Source organism: Urocitellus parryii, chromosome 11 (genome assembly GCF_045843805.1).
Source record: "Urocitellus parryii isolate mUroPar1 chromosome 11, mUroPar1.hap1, whole genome shotgun sequence".
Classification (NCBI taxonomy): domain Eukaryota; kingdom Metazoa; phylum Chordata; class Mammalia; order Rodentia; family Sciuridae; genus Urocitellus; species Urocitellus parryii.
Window position 1 is genome coordinate 110147756 of NC_135541.1, and position 25014 is coordinate 110172769.

Consider the following 25014-nt stretch of genomic DNA (forward strand, 5'->3'; position numbering starts at 1 on the left):
TGACCCCTTTTTAAATAAACCCTGCTTTATATGCTTGCCTTGGTGTGCTTCTCTAATGTTACACTTCAATGTGTGAAGAAGCAGAACTTTTCACTGGATAACCAGCGTTATCACCATGTTCTTGGATAGGAAGAATTAATATTGTCAAAATGGCCAACTACCAAAAGTGCTATACAGATTTAATGCAATTCCTATTAAAATTCCAATGATGTTCTTCATAAAAGTAGAAAAAGCAGTCATGGAATTCATTTGGAAAAATGAGGCCCAGAATAGCCAAAGCAATCCTTACCCAGAAAAGTGATGGAAGAGGCATCACAATACCAGACATTAAATCATATTACAGAACTATAATAATAAAAACAGCATGGCATTGGCACAAAAACAGACATGAAGACCAGTGATATAGAATAGAAGACACAGAGACATACCCACATAAGCCTAGTTATCTCATACTAGACAAAAGCTCCATAAACATACACTGGAGTAAAGATAGCCTCTTCAACTAATGGTGCTGGGAAAAATATGTAGTAGAATGATATACAGCCTCTTTTTCTCACCCTGCACAAAACTGAACTCAAAGTGGATCAAAGACCTAAGCATTATACGAGAGAGACCCTGTGCCAAACAGAAGAAAAAGTAGGCCAAATTCTCCATGATGTCAAATTAAGAACTGACTTCCTCGATAAGACTCCTAAAGCACAAGACGTAAAATCAAGAATCAATCAATGAGATGGTGTCAAACTGAAAAGCTTCCTCTCAGCAGAGGAAATAATCAAGAACTTGAAAAGAGAGCCTACAGACTGGGAGAAAATCTTTACCACCTGCACCTCAGAGAGAACATTAATCTCCAGGATATACAGAGAACTAAAAAACTTAACACCAAAAAATCAAATATCTCAATCAATAAATGGACAAAGGAAGTGAACAGGCACTTCACAGAAGAAGAAATATGAATGGTCAAAAAATATTAAAAAATGTTCGACATCACTAACAATTAGAGAAATGCAAATTAAAACTACATGAAGATTCCATCTCACTCCAGTCAGAATGGCAATTATCAAGAATATAGGTAACAATAAGTATTGACAAGGATGTTGGGGGAAAAAGTATATTCATATTTTGCTGGTGAGAATGCAAATTGGTTCAACCATGATGAAAAGTAGTATGGTGATACCTTAGAAAACTTGGAATGGGACCACCATTTGACCCAGCTATCCTGTCCCACTCCTTGGTTTATACACTAAGGACTTAAAATCAGAATACTACAGTGATGCAGCCACATCAATGTTTATAGTAGCTCAATTCATAATACCTGAGGTATGGAACCAACCTAGGTGCCCTTCAACAGATGAATGGATAAAGAGAATGTATATATACACAATGGAATATTACTCAGACATAAAAAAGAATGAGATTATGACATTTGACAGTAAATGGTTGGAACTGGAGACTGTCATACTAAATGAAATAAGCCAATCCCCCAAAATCAAAGGCTGAGTGTTCTCTCTGATATGTGGATGGTAAAGCACAATAAGGGAGGAGGAGGGAAGGACAGAAGTTCACTAGATCAGACAAAGGGGAATGAAGGGAATGGAGGGATGGGAATAGGATAGACAGTAGAATGAATTGGGCATAACTGTCCTACATTCATATGTGAATACAGAACCAGTGTAACTCCACACCATGTACCACCACAAGAATGGGATCCTAATTAGAATAAGTTACATACCAGGTATGTATGTCAAAATGCACTCTACTCTCATGTATATCTTAAAAGAACAAATAAAAAATTTTTAAAAAGAAGTTACAACTTTTTTGAAAATTATATAACATTTTTTTGCTTCTTTGTGAGAAATAATTCTCAACTTTGGCTCTCATAAATAATTAATACTTTTAATAGGAAGTTCATTTTCTTTTGCACAAATTCAGTGAAATATCTTTATTTTTTCAGATGAACTGCTCTCTGGTATTGTCTTTTATTGATTGTCTTTCTGAAATTGAACTTCATTCCTCTGTCACCCTCCTCTCCACCCACCATGGAAATTAACAAAAACAAATGATATGCATGGATCCAGGATCCTGTCAGGTCCTTGCCACAGCCTCCAAGAACCTCCCTTCTTCTATCTCTCCAGGAAGTCTTGGGATTCTCATTTGTTGTTTTAAGGAGGGTCCTGATGTAATCTCACCGTTGGAATCCATGATTACTCTAATAGAGACCCGCTGCTTGTGAATTTGCTTCATATATTGTCAATAGATCCAGATAGCTTAACCCACAATTCTTACCAGTAAAGACATTTGGCATTGCCCTAACATCTAACATTTGATCTGCACCACAGATTTGATTAAAAGAGTTTAATCTTCCACATTTGACAGGAAGTGGAGTGAATACAGACAAATATTCCATTATCTCACTCAGGAGATAGATACCCCAGTGTCTCATCATATCTGGAATGTCGTTATTCTATTTATTAGAGATAGTGATGAGTCATAGGAATTTTGAGGGCAAGTCTTTTTAATCTTGAAATATTTAGTCTTGATTAAACTAGGACATAGAAGGAAATCTTTGGAGTTTATTCCAGATATGAAATAAACTAGTTACTTACTTTTAGATTTTTTGGAGGTAGGAGTTTTACTGGCAGACATTATGGCAGAAGATTTCAATTCTATTTCAGCCTTGGTCTTATTGATTTCCTCAGCCATTTTAAGTTCCTGATATATCACTTCTTCTTTTGTGATCCAATCTTGAATGGATTTTGCAACAAGTTCCAAGTAATTCCTAAACAGGCAAAGAAGAGCAGATGGCAAGTGAGTTATTATTAAAGTCAATCAATACTTGAGGTACTGACAATATAAATGAACTTTTCAAAAATGAACTGATGCTAAACTGTCCAAGTGACAGTTACATTGGAGATGGACACAACTCTAGATGTATTTTCTTCAAAGTGGTCAAATACAAATATCCATCGAACAGATGAAAAATGCCCAACTTCATTCACAAAGACACGTAAATTTAAAAATGAAGTCTTTTCACCCAAGGGTTAAGGAGTTTCATGACACCAAGAGTTGATAGAAGCTGTCACTCTCAAATCTGTTGATTGGAGAGTAATCTAGTATAATGCTTTTTTTTTTTTTTTAAAAGAACTTCAATAGCACATTGGACTCTCTTAATTGACCACCAGCTGATCAACTCCCTGGGTTAACTAAAATGTTCTAGTCCTAGCCTTGGAAGTTTGAACATGGTAAGTGCTCTTCCCTAAATTGTACATTTATGCCCTCCCATCAGCAAGTTATTGCATACCAAGAGTCCGCCATTTTTGTTCTCAAATCCATTCATGCTATTTGTATTGATTAGTGTGCACATTTTTAAATTGAATATTACATACACTTATAACATATGAATGTCCAAAGAGGGTTGTTTCTGAGGAAATAAGTTGAAATGTTTAGGTATGACAATAAAGATTAACTATTACTTTAGTGAAGCCTAAAGTTTTGAAAAGATGAAGCTAGGTGCATCATACATTCAGCTCACTGCACGATATTCTTTAAATCTTGCTCCTTTTGAAATAAGTAAAGTAAACATTGTAGACTATGAATTATGGGTACTCAACATCTTCACTTTCAAGGTAATACATTTCTGAAGCTCAACATGTCCCCAAATGAATTCCTGATGAAATTCAACTCCAAATTGCTGCATCAAAGTTCTTTGGTATTTTATCTGATGGAAAGTCTATACTTCCAGGTGAGGAGGTCAAATACCCTAAAGTTATCCCTAAAGCTTTTTATTTTTATTTTAATATTCATTTTCCAATTTGTTAAGGAAATGAAAATGATTTTTAAAAATAATTCAAAAATAATACTTTAAAAATGATATTTGGTAATATCTATTTATATAATGTGTTTAAAATCTCATCTTGTCCCACACTCTTCATCTAGTTTATTACTGTCTATGGTTAGGATGGCTGCAATAGCCTACAGCTAGTCTCCCAGCTACTGCACTGGGCCCTTGAAATTTATTCTCGAGCTAGCAAATAGAGTGAACTTTTTAAATTCTTAAATCATGTCTTTCTTCTGCTCAGGATCTTGAAATGAATATTTTAAATAAAAATCAGAATTCTTGCAAGTGATCCTCAAGGAGGAAACATAGCCTTATGAGGAAAGCAAAACTAGTTTTCAAATAAGAGAACAAAATGAAGAATGAGCATGCCATGCTTCAGGAAGACTACCACCCAAAGATGCTTTCTGAATGAATTACTCACAAATGCATTCCAATTGCATTAAAAGAAACAAGAGAAAGAAAATATTGCATGTAAGCCAAAGGGTCAAAAATAAAGCAGTTTGATTTACAGTAAAATGTAAATAACCATGTTATTTATTTTCAATTCAGAATCTTTACAATTGGAAACAAAGAATTTAAATTTGAATTTTAAAGAAATTTATCCATTCACTTTTATTTTTATTGTTAATATGTTTGGTTTTAAAATGGGACAAAGGGGGTTTATTGGAAGTGAACCATACTGTATGCTAAAATTTTTAATATTTTTATGAAATAATATTAATACTAATATTGGCTCCAGATAGGACATAAAGTGTTTAAATATGTATTTTGAAAAGGTGTATATAATTACTAGAAAGATATAAATAGAATGCATGACTTTTAGAAGCAACACTAAGAATGAAAAAAGAAAATTGAATCTAGCTGGGTATATGCCTGTAATCCCAGTGGCTCTGGAGGCTGAGGCAGGAGGATTGCAAGTTCAAAGCCAGCCTCAGCGACTTAGGGGGCCCTAAGCAACTGTCTCTAAATAAAATACAAAAAAAGGGCTGGGGATGTGGCTCAGTGGTTGAGTGCCCCTAGGTTCAATCCCTGGTACAAAAAAAAAAAAAAAAAGGAAATTCTAATGTTTCTAAAATAAAAACATTTATAAGATTAAATGATAAGTAAAACCAACATATTATCAATAAAAATAGATGAAATTCTTTAAAATCCAATATCTTTAAAATTTAATATTAATTATTATTAAGCTCCTTTAAAAGATGACTTTCAGGGTGATTAACAGCACAAGCTGCTCTTTAAAAGAAATGTACCCACAGGGGGAAAAAATGATGCAGAAAGATGCAAGGGGGCAGATGGCTGACTAAGAAAACAGAAGCCTGGGTCTCTGGTGACTTTTGTGAGCAGCTATCTACCATCTCTGAGGCACTGTCCAAGCACAGATTTCTTCCTACAGGAGAAAAATAATCCCTTTATTATTTTAAGTGTTAGAGTCAATTTTCCCTTAATATCATGAAATGCAAGTACATGGAAAAGGACTGGGAAACTTATACCAGCAAATTCTTACATAATGAGAGACTGCCCAACAATATTAACATCAAACATGGTTAAATGCAAAGTGAGAAACATTAAGGAGAAAACAGAGGGACATTTTATCATGTTGCTAAGAGTCACAATCCATTAAGGAAGATATGTCTAAAAACACAGATTCAAAAATGAATACACACACACACACACAAAGACACGCACACACTCTTATTCTCTCTCTCTCTCTCTCTCTCTCTCTCTCTCTCTCTCTCTCTCTCTGGCATATAGAACCAAAAGAAAGGAGAATAGATAAATCTATAATTTAAAAAAGGTATTAATACATCCCTTTTAGAAATGAGTATTTATCATACACTGTTTAACTTTAAGCTCTAAATAAACTGGAAACAATATGTTATTCATAATTCCCAAGAAAAATAGAAATTACTCAAGTCAATTGAAGAATTAGAAAACCTGAAGATTATCTTTAGAAGAATTGAAAGGTTTTAGGAAGACCCTTTGCAATACCATCTCTCTCCTTTGACTGGGTCATTCAGCCTAAGGAGCCAGTCACTGGCTCTAAAAGGTTTTCCATGTGAAGTGTTATCATCCTTCTCAGAACAGATAATGTGCTATACTATCTAAAGAATTATGTGTGCAAATAAGGGTTAGCAATATGTCTGGGCTTATCTTGTGAAGAGCTGGCAACAGTGCCTTAGAAAACGGTCTTGTAGTCCAACTTTTGAGAGTACTGCTTTTCTTTTTTTAAAACTATGGAGTTAAGACAAATTTTGAGTGTCTTGACTGCCTTGTGTTCTGTGGATTGGCAGCTCAGTAAGGCAGCTGTCTCGGTGGGAAACAGAGGCTGCAGCATGTCTCTGTGGATGGGCCCAGACAGTACCTTGTCATTCATCTTCCACAGCTATACACAACCAGTGTGGGAGAAAGAAGGTATGTGCAGGGTGGCTGCTGACCTGCTGGGGAGATGAGATGCGGGTTCTGCTTTACATCCTGCTCACTATTCTTTTATAAAGCTAAGTAAACATGGGATTAGATTAAAGGCTATTGCATTGTAAGAGTGTGGTTGGGAATTTGTATGCATTCACATACACACACAAGAAAAAGATCTGTGAAAACCCATGAATTATTACCAGTTTATGCCATAAGGCATAAGACGGGTATAACTCTAAGTGATATTTGAGAAGATATTATGAAAAATACTGAGAGATAAATTATGGAATATGTCTTACAAAACAGATATCTGAAAGATTGAAAATTTTATTGATGTAAGTAATTTACTTCAATAAGTTATAGAGCACAGGTAATTTTCTTATTTAATTTATGATAACGCAAAGCAGGATGTAGTTAAAAATTTTATTTATAATGTGAGGAGTGGGAAAAGGAGTAGCAAAGTGGGAAAGGATGTATGTACCAATTTGAACTCTAAGGAAATGCAAATCAAAACTACACTGAGATCTCATCTTACACTTGTCAGAATGGCAGTCATCAAGAACTCAAACAATTATAAATGCTGGAGAGTATGTGGAGAAAAAGGAACTTGTACACTGTTGGTGGGATTGTGAATTAGTACAACCTCTATGGAATTTGGTAGGGAGGTTCCTCAAAGACTAGGCATGGAACCACCATATGACCCAGCTATACCACTCCTCACTATTTATACTGAAGAATGATAAAGTCATCACCCTACAGAGGTACATGCATAACCATGTCGATAGCAGCACGATTCACAATAGCCGGACAATGGAACCAGCCTAGGTGTCCATCAGCAGACGAATAAAGAAAATGGGGTCCACACCCACACACATAGGATGGAGTTTTATTCAGCTGTAAATAAAAGTGAAGTTGTGTCATTTGCAGGAAATGGATGGAACTTGAGAATATCTTGTTTAGTGAAATAAGCCAAATTCAGAAGGTGAAGTGTCCTATATTTTCTCTCATATGTGGAAGCTAAAGAGCAAATAGGAAAAGAAAGATGGTGGGATGGGTTGTTGGTGGGGGTGGATCTCAGGAAAATGAAAGGGAGGTCAGTAGAGGAAAGAGACCAGGGGGTGGGAGGGGGGGACGGAGCTGGAAAGGCTGGGGAGTAATACTGGCCAAATTGTATTGTTATATTGTGTGCAGGTACAAAGTGGAACAGCAAATCCCTCCACAAATGGAAAAATATGGAAAAACAGTTAAACACTAGGGGTTTGATTTTTCTGGGTACTCTAGTTTTTGTTTCTGTTGTCAATTGTATCTTTTTTTTTTTCCTTTTTCAAACATTATAATTTCTAACAATTTCTTATAAAGCCCCAAAATTAAAAAAATATGGTCTCAAGGTAATTTCTCTCATTGTTTCATAATTTCAACTGTCAAAAATAACTTTTCATTTCTTCCTTTTTGGTTCTTATGCTTTTGAATTACTTTCATCAGTTTGTTGTTCTGATTTAGACTTTCATGAAGTGTTGTTTAGAATAGGTGACAGAGGTCTCTTCGGCCTTGTTTATGAGTTTACAAAGCATACTTCCAACATTTCTCAGGCAGAATGATGAGAAATTTACCTCTCAACAGCCTCAAAGGCATTCAAAAAGCATTGGTATAATTTTCTTCAACGTGCTTGAGAGAAGAATTTCACTTGTTGATCAAGAACTACGTACCAAACAAAATTGCCTTTCATAAATAGGTCAAAATGCAGACATTTCTGTTAAACAAAACCCTGATTTTTATCATCAAAAATTTTCACTGCAGGAATTTTAAAAGCCCTGACTTCAGGAAGAAGAGGAAATAAAATGGTAAATGTGTTAATTTATGCAAACATTGATTGTAAAAACAAAACAAAACAAAAACCTCTGAAGTCCTAGACTACAGTAATATAAAATTTGGAATAAGGATACTGTATATGGAATTAAAGCATTCTATAGTGCATATACTATTTAGATGGATGGTAAAGACATTGACTTTAGATTTTGTTATGTTAAAAATGCACGCTTGTCTACTTTTGGTTTTGTTGCGTTTCAAGCCTCAAATCCAAGAAATAGTTACACTACCCATGTCAAGGTGTTGTATTTAAGTCTTCAATTCATTTGAGTTGATTTTTACATATGGTGAAAGTCAGATGGGAATCTCATTTACTTTTTCTTTCTTTTTTTTTTGATACCAGAGATTGAATACAGGGGTGCTCAACTACTGAGGCACATCCCCAGAAATTTTTATGTTTTTTTATTTTGAAACAGAGTCTTCCTATGAGGCTGGCTTTGAACTTTCAATCCTCCCACCTCATCCTCCTAAGTGGCTGGAATTATAGGCTCATTTACCTTTTTTTGGGGGGGGGGGTACTAGGGATTAAGCTCAGTGGCACTCAACCACTGAGCCACATCCCCAGCCCAATTTTGTATTTTATCTAGAGACAGGGTCTCAATGAGTTGCTTAGTGCCTTGCTTTTGCTGAGTCTGGCTTTGAACTCACAATCCTCCTGCCTCAGTTTTCCAAGATGCTGGGATTTCAGGTGTGCACACGGTGCTCAGCTAGGCTCATTTACTTTTCTAAATTTATTTTTTTAACTGACAAAATTATGTATATCATGTACAACATTGTTTTGAGATATCTATACATTATGAAATGAATAAATTCAGCTAATCAGTAAATGCACTATTTCACAGACTTAATATGTTTTTTTGTGGTGAAACTCTTTTTAATTGATTTTATTTTTTAAATACATGACAGCAGAATGCATTACAATTCTTATCACACATATAGAGCACAATTTTTCATATCTTTGTATATAAAGTATGTTCACGCCAATTCATGTCTTTATACATGTACTTTGTATGTTTTTGCATTACAATTCTTATTAGATAATACCACAATTTTTCATGTCTCTGTTTGTATATAAAGTACTTTGAGGGCTGAAGTTGTGGCTCAGCAGTAGAGCGCTTGCCTCGCACGTGTGAATCCTCAACACCACATAAAAAAATAAATAAATAAACAAAATAAAAATATTGTGCCTATGTATAACTAAAAAAAAATAAATAAAAAGTAGGTTAACACCAATTCGTGTCTTCATACATGTACTTTGGATAATGATGTCCATCACATTCTACCATCCTTGCTAATCCCCTGCCTCCTCCCTTTCCCTCTCTCCCTCCTCTTTTCTATCTAGAATTCATCTATTCCTCCCATTTTCCCCCCTCCATACCCCACTATGAGTCAGCCTGCTTTATATCAGAGAAAACATTCAGCATTTTTTTGGGGAAATTGGCTAACTTCACTTAGCATTATCTTCTCCAATGCCATCCATTTACTTGCAAATGCCATGATTTTATCCTCTTTTATTGCTGAGTAAAATTCCATTGTGTATATATACCACATTTTAAAAAATTAATTCATCCACTGAAGGGCATCTAGATTGGCTTCAGAGTTTAGCTTTTGTGACTTGTGCTGCTATAAACATTGATATGGCTGTGTCCCTGTAGTATGCTGTTTTTAAGTACTTTGGGTATAGTCCGAAGAGAGGGACAGCTGGGTCAAATGGTGGTTCCATTCCCAGATTTCCAAGGAATCGCCATACTGCTTTCCATATTGGCCGTACCAATTTGCAGTCTCACCAGCAATGTATGAGTGTACCTTTGCCCCCACATCCTCACCAACACTTATTGTTTCTTCATAATAGCTTCTATTCTGACAGGAATGAGATGATATCTTACAGTAGTTTTGATTGGCATTTCTCTGATTGCTAGAGATGATGAGTTTTTAAATATATTTGTTGACTGATTGTAGATCCTCTTCTGAGAAGTGTCTGTTCAGGTCCTTGGTCCATTTGTTGATTGTGTTATTTGTTTTTTTGGTGTTTAGCTTTTTGAGTTCTTTATATACCCTAGAGATTAGTGCTCTATCTGATGTGTGAGGGGTAAAGATTTGCTCCCAGGATGTAGGCTCTATGTTCACCTCACAGATTGTTTCTTTTGCTGAGAAAAAATTTTTAGTTGGATTCCACCCCATTTATTGATTCTTGTTTTTAATTCTTGTGCTATAGGAGTCATATTAAGGAAGTTGGGGCCTAATCCCACATGATAAAGATTAGGGCCTAGTTTTTCTTCTATTAGATGCAGAGTCTCTGGTTTAATTCCTAGGTCCTTGATCCACTTTGAGTTGAGTTTTTTGCATGGTGAGAGATACGGATTTAACTTCATTTTGTTGCATATGGATTTCCAGTTTTCCCAGCACCATTTGTTGAAAATGCTATCTTTTCTCCAGTGCATATTTTTGTCTAATATAAGATAATTGTAATTTAATGGGTTAGTCTCTGTGTCCTCTCTTCTGTACCATTGGTCTACCAGTCTGTTTTGGTGCCAATACCATGCTGTTTTTGTTACTATTGCTCTGTAGTATAGTTTAAGGTCTTGTATAATGCTAAGGAATGCTTTAGCTATTCTGGGTCTCTTATTTTTCCAGATGAATTTCATGATTGCTTTTTCTATTTCAATGTGGAATGCCATTGGGATTTTGATTGGAATTGCATTGAATCTGTATAGTGCTTTTGGTAGTATGGTCATTTTGATAATGTTAATTCTGCTTATCCAAGAGCAAGGTAGATCTTTTCATCTTCTAAGGTCTTCTTTGATTTCTCTCTTCAGGGTTCTGTAGTTTTTATTGTATAGATCTTTCATTCCTTTTGATAAGTTGATTCCCAAGTATCTTATTTTTTTAGGCTATTTTGATTGGGGTAGTTTTCCTCATTTCCTTCTCAGAGGCTTTGTCACTGATATACAGAAATATCTTTGATTTATGGGAAATCAACAACAAAATAAAAATAAAAATTTCTCCATCACCCGGAGACTAAACAATGTGGTGAAACTCTTACAATGAGGAATTCAATTTTGTTCTTTTGCAGATGAATACTCAGATTTCTCAACATCAATTTTTTGAAGAGATTATCTTATCACCATTTTATGTTCTTGACACCCTTTTTTCAGTTCTATTAATATCTGTGAGCCCTAATATAACATTAACAACTTTCAATTGCTATATTCTTTTAATGAATTGATCCCTTTATAATTACAAAGTATCCTTTTTTATCTCTTATGAAAGTTTTTTACTTAAACTCTATTTTGTCTATTAAAGTACAGACACCTCTTCTCTCTTTTAGCTATCACTTGAATGGAATGTTTATTTCCATGCTTTTGCTATCAGCTAGGTATGCTCTAGGTCAAAGTGAGTCTCTTTCAAGTAGAGTATGGTAGGCTCTTGCTTTTATTTTCCATCCTTCTATCCACTTTACACTTTAATCTTTTAATTGACTAATTCAATCAATTTACAATTAAAACAATTATTGACAGGTAATTACCAGCAAAACATCTGTTGTTTGTGATATTCCTGCAAATCTTGAAAATACCTTTGTTACTCCTATCTTGGTGCCTTCAGTCTTGGATTAGTAATTAAATATCTCCCTAGGCCTAGGGGTTTTTATCTGCAAGTTGTACCAAACACCAAAATAAACAATGTTTTAATCTTTCACAAATTCTTCCAGAAAATAAAAAAGTAGAAAAAAAGGGAGACCATTCTGCAGTTAATTTGTGAGTATTCTATAATCTCAATACTAAAACTAGACAAGAACATTTACAGAAGGAAAAATCACAGCTGAAAGTTGTCCATGAATATAGATGGAAATATCCCCAAAAATGTATTATCAAAACAAATTCAATAATTTATATAAAAGATAACATAATAGGCAGATTCGATTTACCCCAGGAAGGCAAGTTTTATTCAACCTTCCTTAGAATATTTCTTAATAAAATTTAGCCATTTTACAGATTAAAAGAAAAATATGAATACCTATGTTGATGCAGAAATTTCATTTATTTGATATTACTTAATTAATTTATATTAACCAGTATTGAAAAAATAATAAAATACCTTTGTTATAAATGAGGAGAGAGCAGAATTTTAAGAGAGTAAAGAAAAGAAATAAATAGAAACTTGGAATTAAAAAGTGATTCTCTAGGGCTGGGGTTGTAGCTCAGTGGCAGAGCGCTTGCCTGGCACATGCGGGCACTGGGTTCAATCCTCAGCACCACATAAAAATAAATAAACAAAATAAAGATATTGTGTCCATGTATAACTAAAAATATTAAAAAAAAAAAAAAAGAAAAGAAAGTGATTCACTAGTTGGGTGCAGTGGTGCATGCCTGTAATCCCAGCAGCTCAGGAGGCTGAGACAGGAGGTTCGCTAATTCAAAGCCATCCTCAGCAGCTGTGAGGCGCTAAGCAACTCGGTGAGACCCTGTTTCTAAATAAAGTACAAAATAATGCTGGGGATGTGGCTCAGTTGGTTGAGTGCCACTGAGTTCAATCCGTGGTATTACCCCTCCTCCCCCAAAAAGTGATTCACTGAATCCTTGATTGTCATTTGCTGGAAGCCCAACTGGTTGCTTTGGTGGACATTCAGTTGCTTGGCTCCTGAATCTCCGCCAGGTCAACAGGACTTACCCAAACCAGCAAGCAGAAAGTCATGTATGTAGTGACTGCTTTCAGAGGCAATCATTGGAGTCTAAGGGAACCCAGTATAATTTGCTAGCATGCCCACCAGGCTCTATGATGTGGAGAGTGATGGTGCTTATCTGATTGAGTGATGCAGACTGCACACCTGTCACAGCCGTGATTTGAGGGAGATATTCAATTCAAGGGGCTGAATTGAGACTGTGGCACTACACAATGTTTTCATTGAGTTGAACCACCTAATTAATAGTCTACAATCTAAGTAACTAAATTGCTAACAAGCTAAATCAATCCAATTAACTGTATAATTAACTAAATTGTCTAAATTGGTTACCTGAATCCAACATTGGAGTGAAGCGCAACGTGCCACTCTTCACGGTGCAGACGTTGCACATTCATTGGATTATGAAAAACTAAAAGCAAAGAGTTGTCTTGGGTGTGGTAGTAAGAATCAATACACCGATACTGCTGGTGGGCTTCTTGAAGAACCTGAAAAATCAAAATAATCACGTTGTCCACTCTTTTTCTCAAGAGAAGTTTCTCCCACAAAGGCAAATCTTCCCCCCACCTTCTGCCTCCCCTAATTTCCATTATTTTAAAGTCAAATTGGGATTCTCAGAGGATTCTTTCTTAACTTATAGAAAGTGGGAGCATAAAAGACATATATTTTGTGAAGCATTTCAACAACTCTAGTAAACAAAACAAAACAAACAAAAAACCCCAAAACCAAACCAGAACAAAACAAAAGCAAATAGTAGGCTCCAGGCATGTGCTAAAAGTGTTTTTGATTAAGGTTGGTAGATAATCATTATTTCCCTTGCCTTCATTTGGATCATCTCATTTTATCATCATTAAACTTAAAAACGTCATATAAATAGGTGCTGTGGACTAAGTTGTGAGCACCCGGCTCACACCAGTCATTCAGCTCTGTCACCCTTTCACACTCCCAGCAGTACTCTGGACTGTATCATGCTGCATTATAGTGAGGTGGGGTGAGCGATCCTTCTGACACATGTCATTTCCATTGGCCCTCCAGCTCTGGTCTTTCCTAAGATATATCACCCTCAGCATGCACTGCAATGGCAGCTACCGACAGAGGGACACAGTGGGCAGCTGCTTTGTCCTGCCAATCCACGATAAGGAAATTGTCCATAGAGAGGTATATTAAAGAGTTACGAGCTTTTGTTTTTGTTTTCAATGTTACTCTAATGTAGGCAGCTTTTGGTTCTCTACTATTTGGACCATCTGAAGGCATGGAATTGCCCGTTACATTATGAGAGAGCTGATTTGCTTTTGCTTTCATTTCTAAACTGGTAGCATAACCAGAATAATACATTTCCGTCCCCAGTTTAGTCCCCTATATTTAGTCTTTATGGAGTGACACTTAAATTTTTACATCTGTTCCCTGAGAACCATCACAAAAAACATGCATGTGGTGAATATCTTTGCAACTAAAAAAAAATTGCTATAAAGAGTACTATCCATTACTTACCAGCTTTTTATGAAAAGCAAATTCCTTTAAGACTATAAAACCCAGAAAAATAAATGGGTTTGTTTATGATGAAGATATATCCTTACTTCTGTTAAATAAAAGACCTGCAAACATGGTGTTTTTATATTTGCTTTGGTGCTAGGAAATACAGCACTGAGTTTCTCAGAGTTATAGACCTCAATGTTTGATAAGTGTTTACATCTTCTCCTTTTCACTAATTGGCTTTTGCCCTTTATTCTCTACTAATATTGTTGGTCTCAGTAATCAGTACTCATTGTGTGCCAGGTACTGTGTATTGACAAAACAAACATGAACAAGATAGATAAAAATGTCCTCTTAAATTTGGTTAAGACTTTTGTAGATCTGGAGTTCAGATGAAAATGATGAAATATCTGATGTGTAGGGAACAGATCAGAGGAGAGCAAAGTGGAAGCTGACTAACAATGAGGAGGATATTTCACTAGAATGAGAGGATGACAATCAGATGAAAGTAGTGAAAATGCAAAGACGAATTTAAAGTCTTTTTAGAAGTGGTGAGGTCCCCACGGTTCCCCTTGACAATTTAGAGAGCCACACTGCTGTCCATTTCCACCTCCCGAAGAAGGGAGGATGCTTATCTATAGAAGTAAACCAACTGGTTCTAAGATCAGGGGACCCGGCCACTAATGAAGGGGGAAGAACATTCCAGTAAAAAAAAGGGAGTTTGAAAAAGTCTAAATCAGTTTTGTCCAATAGCAACATAAGGTGAGCCACAAATGTGAGCCACATTTATAATTCTAAATTTTATATTTGCTACATTTTTTTAAAGGGAGAGAAACTGGTGGAATTAATGTCAGTGGCATATTTTATTTAGCTCAATATATAAAAAATTACCATTTCAACATACAGTTAATATGAAAACTACTAATGGGTTAATGCAGGTCTAGAATACTGAATGTAAGAAACCTAACTTCCTTCTCTTACCACTCATCTCTCAAAACCCTGACGGACAGGTTTTATGTCTTTGGGGTAAATTAGGTTTATTTTTCCTAGATAATCTAAACATCCCCAAAGAATAGACCTGATATAACAACACTGATGGATTTCCCAAGGAAACCACAGCCAAATAACCTAACTATGAAGCCACAGTTATTGACACTCTTCATAGAGTACCTGTGTGTATCTTTGTCATATTTTCAATGTTTCATTATTATTTTGAGCAAAAGAAAAAGCATTAACTATTACCCCTAACATGAAAAATGGAGACAAAGAAAATGAAAACCTCCTCTACCAACAATAAGAAGAGGAAGGAAGGAAGAAGAAAAGAAACTTGGAGGGGAAAAAAAGAGGTGATTCAGGGAGAGAGCGACTTCATGGAAGTACTATATAGAGAAAAGAGAAGATATTGAATCGGGAATGTGAAATTTATCCTATTTATACTTTGAATTATGTAGAGACCTTTAGGCACTTAAAATCATGATTTCAGAAACAGAAGGCTCAGAGTAAGGATTGAATGGAAGCTGAGTAATATCTCCAGAACCAAAAGACAAAATAGAAATGTTAGAAACTGGGAAAGAAAAGATAAAGGAATTGGAAGCTCCATCCAAGAAGTCCAATACCAGAATAATGGGAGTTCTAGGAAGAGAGATGAGAGAAAATGGAAGTGGAGGATTGTCAAAGACTGTCTCTAGGTTGACTTCCCAGGATGTAAACACAGGATTTTCTGGGTTGCACTAGGTTCACCAGAACAATACATAGACCCTCGCCACCACAAATCAGCAGGAAATTCAGAACACTGGAACAAAGAGAAGATCTTCCAACCCTCCAGAGAGAAGAAAAAATTCATTCAAACAACTGACTGGGAATATGGAGAACTTCATTCTGTTTCTCTTTAGACCAATCTGGGAAGCCACAAGACTATTGAGGAATGCCTTTAAAATTTTTTTTTTTTAAAGTCTTCTACTTCTGTTTTTTTTTTTTTTTTCTCCCATTCCTGGGCAGGCATTGAGGGGAAATTCTTTTCAACTCTGCATTTTATATAAAGTCAAACTGTCAGTCACTGTAAGGATAGAATTAAGATGTTTTCAAATATCCAATGTCTCAAATATTTGCCTGTTATGTATCTTAATTAAGGAAGCTAGTGAAAGAGGTGATCCTCCACCAAAAAGAGAGTAGACTGTGAGATGAAGGACGCATAGTATCTAACTGGAAGAAGAGGCAAAGGTGTGTCCAGGGGGGAATCACAGGGCCATTACTCTCTAGCAAGCTTAGAGTGTATGGGTGAGATATCACTAAGACAATAAAATTGATAGAATGTCTATCATGCTTGAATATATTAAGAGATTTACTCCACAGTAGAGAATTTAAGGTTGAATTAATGATAAATGCATAGTAAATTAAATAATTGGGGAAAAATAATTATCAACCTCAGGAAAATAAAGAGAAATGCTCACCTAGAATAATGCACAGTTCAGTTGTGAATAGTATTCACATAACTGAAATAGGAGAAATATCAAGTATCAATTTAACCAAAAGTTATGATATGGATAACAGTATCTGCAAATGAAGAAGTGCTTGAATGAATGTAGAATGAATATAGTGTGTGTGTGTGTGTTTGTATGTTGAATGGGGTAGACAGAGTTTGATCTCAAATAGGAGTCAATTAATAATGATGGCCCCAAATAAAACTAAAACTAGTAAAACTGACTGTTTCTTAGAGCTGACAAAGTATCAAAAGAAATGGGTAAATGCACTGAAGATTTTTGTCTCTGGGAATTGAAGTATGGTGGCGAGGGTAAGAGGCTGTTCTTTTCCATAACAAGAGTCTGTAGAACCTTCTGAGTTTGATGATAAGTGAATGTAAAGCTTTGATAAAAAATAAAATACAAATTAAACAGACAAAACCAAAAGTACAAGTTTTTATCTAAAATATAAATCAGTAAAAAGAGTTGATTTTAGGATTATTCTTATTTGGCACAGTGGTTAAAAGCACAAGTTCTGGAGCCAGATTTCCTGGGTTTACATCCTACTTCTCACTTATCAGTCATGTTATCTTGGGTAAAAGTGGCTACTGGTCAAAGTGCCTCAGTTTCTAGTATTTAAATAGTTTCTGCATCATAAGGTTATTGTGAAGAATGAATGAGCCAAATAATGCATACTAATCATTACCTAGCACATGATAAGGGCTCAGTAAATGCTAGCTATCATACGTTCTACTGACTTATTAATCAAAGCTGTGAAATGTAATGAAAGGTAAATGGAATGGACAATAAAATGGAGAAAATGGGGCTGTCTCCCAGGAAAATGTTACTCTTTTTTCTAGAAAACAATTGCAGCAGTCTTAAAAGATGTTATAAAAAATCCCTTCAGAAAGTGCATTTTAAAAGATTTCCTGGGAATGCTCAGCCCAATCTGAGAATAAATTCATTTTATAGCTCAAGTAAATGAGAATATTGATCTGAACTAGATCCGAGTGACCCAGAAGTGAACTGCTCTAAATCACAGTGCAGATCTCCAGACCTATCTGACCATCTCCTGGAGAATCACAGCCCATAAATACCTGAAGCAGTTCTTTCGGTTTAAAATGTTCAGTAAAACTCCAGTCCATTAGACTGCGCTGCTGCGTTTTCTTTATGTCCTCTAAATCTGCTTCCACCATCATCTTCTTGGGTTTCTAAAAAATTATAGGAACACAATTTCAGCTATAATTTGTTTTAAGTCCAAATGGAGCCCTCTTGGACTCTGTCAACTAACCAGCATGCGCTCCATCTAATTGGGGAAATCTGCATATGTATAAATCCATATGGCAACATTTTAGAAGAGTTGCTGCCAGAAAGAGTATGCCTTTGGCTTTTTTTTATGGGCAACATAATCTAAATATTTTTATTGTTAGGTTATACTCTTCTGAGTCCTGTTAGCAATTACAGGCAGGTTTTCTGAACTCACTTCAAGACAACGTTAGTGCGACATGGCTGTATGGTCAGCAGGTGTTTGTGAGGTTGCCAAGCCACACTGTCTGGAGAGGAGCAAGGAGCTGGGAAGCTTTGCTTAAGCGGGCTAGCTAGCAGAATTAACTCCTTTCTCTCCAGTTGCAGCTGGTCTGAGGATGTCTGAATAACCCTTCTCCTCTAGTATCAGTATTTTCCTTTTAAGTCTCTCTCTCTCTCTCTCTCTCTCTCTCTTCTTTTTCAAACGTTTCTCAATCTGGGTCACAGTTTTCTCAGATCATCTGACTTGTCATCTACACTGTTAGGAAAAATAATTCCTTACCTTTTCAAGAGAATCAGCCTTTGTGACCGCTTCATCTTTGATCTCATTGTTCGTGGTCTGCTCTGTAAATCAAAGACACCAACATCCAGTTGTGTTTGGGCTTTGTTCTTGCCTTTGGTCAGGGATGTGCCTTTTTGTTGCCCATATGATCTATGTTTCTGTGCTGAAAAGGTAATTCCTGAAAGGCATGTTTCGTGCCTCCCAAAAGTGTTTGTGTCAATAATTCTAAATCCATGCCTACCTAGAAGAGTTGTACTGGACTCTTGGAAAGGAGCCCTGTTTTTTATCTGATGTGTACTAAATCATATCAGATACTCTGATTCGAGGCTATCGATCAGTCATTTCAAACAACTTACCTTCACCTTTACAAACTGCAAATATTTACTGATTAAATTTGATTGACTTAATACATAACATGGCTTAGTACCCAACATGAGTCTTATGCTGGTGACAATCACAAAGCCCTTTTGAAATTTCTGGGCTCCTACCTGGACAGATTGGGGCCGGGGTAAGGGATGTATGGAGAGGAGAACTTGGTGGGTGGAAAGTTATACTATTTTGCGGAGCTTGTTTCTGTTTACCATTTAATAATTTAAAAACTATTTAATGAGCGTCTTCGGGTTTACAGATAAAGTTTAACAAGTTAAATAAATGGGTAGATGGACTCCATAGCACCTCCCCATGAACTAATATGAGTCGTGGACATTTGCTCTCCTAGTGACTGAAGAGTACACTTGGGTGATTGGGATTGTAATATCATCCTTGGCTGTGAAATGGTCATCTGAATGAACTGGACAGGAACAGATTCATGCTGTTGATTTCTGCATCACCAGAAAATACATGTTCCATGATAAATAAACTTAACATAGATCAACAGACATCTTTACTGTGACTGTCTCCCAACTTGTAACAGGCCCTTGTGATTGTGAATCTCTAGTAGAGAAATGGAAAAACTCTATGGTGTAGCTTTTTCCAAATTTGACCAAAGAAATAGAGTATGTATGGCAAGGTGGGTTTTGTGGGAACATAGTTTGATGCTGATGAACAACTGAGTCAACCTGACTTCTTGTCACCCTTAGAATAATTGCAAACGATGTTCTATAAAGCTGTACTTAAATGCTGTAGGCTAACTCTCCAAATGCGTCTCCTTCACTGCCTTTTGCTCTTGCACTGCAGACAGGCCAGCTTGCTGTGTCTTGAGGACGTGGCCCTTGTTTCTATAGATGAGCCTATTTGCTTAGTTTGTAGATATCCGCCTGTTTCAAACTCTTGTTACCTTCTCAAGAGCCTTCTGGCTGTTACTCTGCTTTATTATTGACCCCATCATTTATCAGTGCTTGATACTATTTATTTGTTTATGGTCTGTCTTTCTGATTTGAAAGTAGATCCCTGGAGAACAGAAACTTAAGATAAAGTTCCTCACTGCATCCTGTAGGAACTCAGTAATTATTTTTGACAGAATGAGGGGCATCCACATCATTTATTTAAACTAGAAATGATTGTTGAGCCACTTAGAGAGAAGGAAACCTGTAACAAAGGCTTATTTTGGCATCAATATAAAATTTACCTTTTTGTTGTATAGCAAAGAGAACCATATTTGGGCTTCTAGAGGGAGTAGTTAATTATGTCTATTGAGGACAAGCCAATGCTTTTCCTTCTTTCAGGAGCCCAGTTACTTACATTTTTTTTTTTTTTTTTTTTTTGCTACTGGTTCCATTGGGCTGGTGAAGGTTGCAGCATGAATGTTCCATTTTGATTTAGAGGAAAACTATAAAGCTAATTTACCTCAGTATTTACATAAATATATCCATTCAAGAGAAAATTCAGGCCAACCATAACTCTAAATAGACCATACTGTCCCTTGTGTCCTTGAAGCAATTGATATGAAATCTGTGGAATAAAAATTCTTCTATTCTGTGGTCTGCCAGATTTCTGGGAGATTTGATATTCCCTCTTGTGTCTAAGGATCCAGAAGAAAAAAAAAAATTATCCAGTTTAGAAAATATGTTCTAAAAAAATATGCATCAGTTATTTTGTCAAAAGAAAGAACATTCTAATACTAATCTGAACTCTTTATTTAATAGTAGAGTAAAAATCATTTTCTTTTCTTCCTGTCTGATTTCTGCTTTCAACCGCATAATCCTTTGACAGTGTGATTCAGTAGTTTTTGACACATCTGGAAGTGGATGCTTTCTCATCCCTTTGAAAAACAGCTTTCCTAATCTGTTTTACTTTAGAGATAACAAGATCCCTCTGCAAAGCAGTTACTTTATTAAAAAAACACCCAACAAGCATAAAGGGCACATCTAAACCTACAGCCTCACGGTTATCAACTCTCAGGTTTTTCATAAATATCCAATAGGCCCTGTCAAGTTCAAAAACAGTCTCAGATGGAAATCCAGGGTTTGGTTAAGAAAAGCACAAATATTCAGCCCTTCATGTCCAGGAACAGACACAAAAGTGTATTTGATGCTAAGTTGGTTGTGCAAGAAATACATGAATGGTTTCTGCGTTGTTTAAAGAGAATTAAAGTGCCTGCTTTTGAAGTGGGAGTCAGAGCGAGGGGGACAATGTGAGATCAGCAACAGCACCCCCCACAGGACAGCCACCCTGTGCACCAAGGCCCAGCAGCCCTCCTCCATGGCCCCTGGGTGCAGGGCAACATTCACCATGCAGCTCTGAGGGTGGTAGGATCTGCCCTAGGATTTTTCTCAGACTCTAGAATACACTATTCAGCATGGTATTTTCAGCCCTGAGAATTTAGGAAGTTACTATGATCATCGACTTTCCACCAGGATCCAGAACACCAGCTTATGTGGTTTGACCACCAGGTGGCAAAAGTTGCCTGACGAAAAAACTATACCAGCTGCTTTCAAGAAAAACAACAGAAGAAAACAAAACAAAGGGGGGAAAAAACCCTCAGGCTTTACTACGCTCCTGGTTTATTCCGATTCCATATTAACTCAAATAGACTTCTCTGTCATGTGTTTGTGTTCCCACAGGATGTACTAATGCCATAACAACTCAGGTTCACTTATTTGGTCTTTTTTATATACATATTTTTTTGTGAACTAGGCTAATAGGGAGGTAAGGTAAGCATATTTATGACAGAGAAATAGGAAATTTACTCTATTGGGATGGAAGAGGAACAACAACAACAACAACAACAACAACAAACAACAAAATCATGATAAGAACCAGCATGAAGAAGGGACTATGAATACAGCCAAACTACTAGATGTATCACAAGAAGTTTCTGGGACCCAGGAAACTGCAAAACAGCTTGGTGGAAGCACTGTTGGGCAGCCTGCCTGTCCTGACTTCCTATGTGTACGTGGCTGAACAAGTGACTTGACCTCTCTCAAGTCTTGGTCTCCTCATCTACAGAACTAAGGTAACGAATCTTGCTCATAGGCTTGATGATTATGTAGAATATTAACTAATGAATGCAAAAGAGTAGAGAGGCTGGATGGAGCAGGACACTTACTACATTAGTGTAATCTTCCCCTTCTGACCCCCTCGCTTGTCTACTTTACCAATAGGCAGGAGGCTTTTCCCTAACTGTGGTCCACTGATTACTTCCTCTTCTACTTTTTTTTTGTTTTTTAGAGAGAGAGAGAGAGAGAGAGAGAGAGAGAGAGAGAGAGAATGAATTTCAATATTTATTTTTCAGTGTACACAACATCTTTGTTTGTATGTGGTGCTGAGGATGGAACCCAGGCCGCGAGCGCACTACCGCTTGAGCCACATCCCCAGCCCCTCCTCTTCTACTTTCACTGAGATAAGACAGTGGGAAGATAATGATCATTAGTCAGTACTGAGTTAATACCTATTCTCTGTGGCACCTACCACCTATTTTTCTAAGTGTTCTTTAAAATGATGAAGTGTAACACACACTGAAAATTGGGTAAGACATAAACATTTGATATAATGAACACTTACAAAGAAAAGTCCCAGCACTTCAAACATCTGATATGTATTCTTTAACAACCACCACCTCCTTAATAAGCTTCCACAGTAATTCTATTTTTTTTAACAGATTGTTTTGTGTCTTCTACATACACAGTATTTATAAATAATGACCATTTGGGGTTTTTTTCCTCTTGAAACTCGACACTCGTGTTTCCTTTTCTTGCCAGACTGAGTGAGTGGGTAAGGATTTCCAATCAGTATTGAATAAAAGTGTTTATGGTGGACATCCTCCTGATTGCAAAGGAGAGTCGTTTGACTTTTCATCTGGATATATAATGTTTATTGTCATCATTTTAAAAAATCACCCTTGTAAGACTGAGGAATTTTATTTTTATTGCTAGTTTGCTAAGGTTTTCTTTTCCCCCATAAATTGCTATGGACATTTTCTGCATCTATGGAACTAATTATATCATTTTTTTTTTTGCTAATGTGTCACCTGATAAACTACATAGATTTTACAATGTGCATATTTGCCTTCTATTCCTGTTATAAATATAACTTGTTTGTGAGGTATTATTATTATTGAGCATATTGCTGGGTCAGTTTTCCTATATTTTATTTTGGATTTTTGCATCTTCATTCCTGAATGAGCTTGTTCTATAATTTCATTTGTTGCACTATCCTTGTGAATTTTTTTACAAAATTTATGCTAACTTCATAAAATGACTATGAAAGGATACTATTTTTTTTGTTTTCTGAAATGATTTTCATTAAGAAAATTAGAATTATTTCTTTCTGAGAGTTTGGAATCACTTGTCAATGAGATCATTTAGACTTGGTGTATCCTCTTTGGGATGACTTTCAAATGATTAAATCATTTATTTAATTGATTCTAAGACTGTTCAGGTTTTCTATTTCTTATTGGGTCATTGTTGGTAAGTTATAGATTTCCTGTAATTTTTCCATTTCATTTTCAAATTTAGTGGGATAAAGGTGTTTATATCCTCTTTATATCTTTTTTAATTTCTATAGGATCTGGGGGAATCCATTTCTTTAGTTCTGATATGACTTTTACTTCTAATATAACTTTATTTCTGATAGGGTTATTTGTGTCTTCTCTTTTTTTGTGATCAGCCTTTTATAAAATAATTATTAATTTTATTAGTCTTTTCAAATCACCAAACTTTCTGTGTATTTTTCTGTTCTTCCTTATTTCATCTATGTTTGCTGTTTCATTGATTCACTCTTATTTTTATTGTTTTATTTTTTCTGCTTTATTTGTATTTATTTTGCTCATCCTTATCTAACTTGAGTGTGATGTTTAGATAGTTGATCTTTAGACTTCTTATAAAATATATTTGTTTAATGTTGTAAACTTCTCTTGGAGTTTTCTTGCTTTAGCTGCACTCTGTGTGCTTTGATGTTCAATGTTTTCATTATCATTTAGTTTGAAATATTTCCTAATTTCCATTGTCACTTTTTCTTTGACCCAGGTGTTACATACAAGTGTATTTCTTAGTTTTGAGACATTTGGTGATTGTCTTATTATCTTTTTATAATCGATGCCCTCCATAATTTCACTCTATTATGAGAACATATTCTATATGATTTGTGTCCTTGAAAATGTATTGAGATTTGCTTTATAGCTGAGTATATAGTTAATTAAAAAAACGCATACTATGACCTCTAAGAAGCTATGGTATTATGAAGGTCTTAGTGTAGGTATATAAGTAATTGTAATAAGAAGTAAGAAATGACAACTAATGCCATAAAGGTAGAGCCTATGAATTATGAGCATGGGAATAGTCAGAGAAGAATTTCCACATGGGCATACCTAGCAAAGACACTTTGAAACTAATCATAATAAAAAAAAAAGTCAGAACTCTTGGTGGAGAGTATTGTGGGTGAAGAGGCATTGAGATTGGAAAGAGCAGACATCATAAAGGAAATAGGGCCTAGTTCTGTTTGGTAAGGGCACAGAATGAATGAGTGAACCAAAGGGCAATAGTGGAAAGATGTTTGGGGGAAAGTAATTTAGTATTGTTGGAGAAACATGTAGAAAGGTTTGAGTTTTATTTTGAAAGTAGTAAAGAGACCTTGAAGGTTGTAAGCAGGGAAATAAGAGCTATGTTTTAGGTAGATTAATCTGACAGCTGGGTGTAAGGTAGCTCAGTACAAATCTAGCCTGATATTCTTCTACATTTCTAGACCTCCCAGGATGCGCTATTTATAATGATCCAGAACCTGAGCAAAAAGAGGGAGAGGAAGAGAGGTGATAACTCGAAGAGCATTAAATTTTGTACCAAACTCTCTTCTAAGCATTTCATTATGTTATTATAATTTTAAAAATTAGCATACAATCACAGTAACCCTGTGAAACACCAATGATGAAAATTTCAATTATGTCCATTGCACTGAATTTACTAAAGGAAGAGAAGGCTAAGAGGCATTAAGATGTTCAAAAAGCAAAGGTCGAACTTACTGAATAATAACAATAAGTAACCTAATAACTTAAATACTTTGCCAACTGAAATGAACAGACATTTAAATTGAAGCAATATATCTCGAAACT

General features: G+C 35.8%; 1 protein-coding gene across 1 annotated transcript in view; it reads right to left on the minus strand.

Annotated features, from left to right (window-relative positions):
- The window catches only part of Spag17 (sperm associated antigen 17), a 193264-nt gene that overhangs the window by 77631 nt on the left and 90619 nt on the right, over positions 1-25014 (minus strand). Inside the window, exons 16-19 of the mRNA XM_026407282.2 lie at positions 18531-18592; positions 17821-17934; positions 13125-13279; positions 2604-2776 (exon numbers count right to left, since the gene is read on the minus strand). Of these exons, the coding sequence (XP_026263067.2) occupies positions 2604-2776; positions 13125-13279; positions 17821-17934; positions 18531-18592 (504 nt within the window). The remainder of the gene's footprint in view (positions 1-2603; positions 2777-13124; positions 13280-17820; positions 17935-18530; positions 18593-25014) is intronic.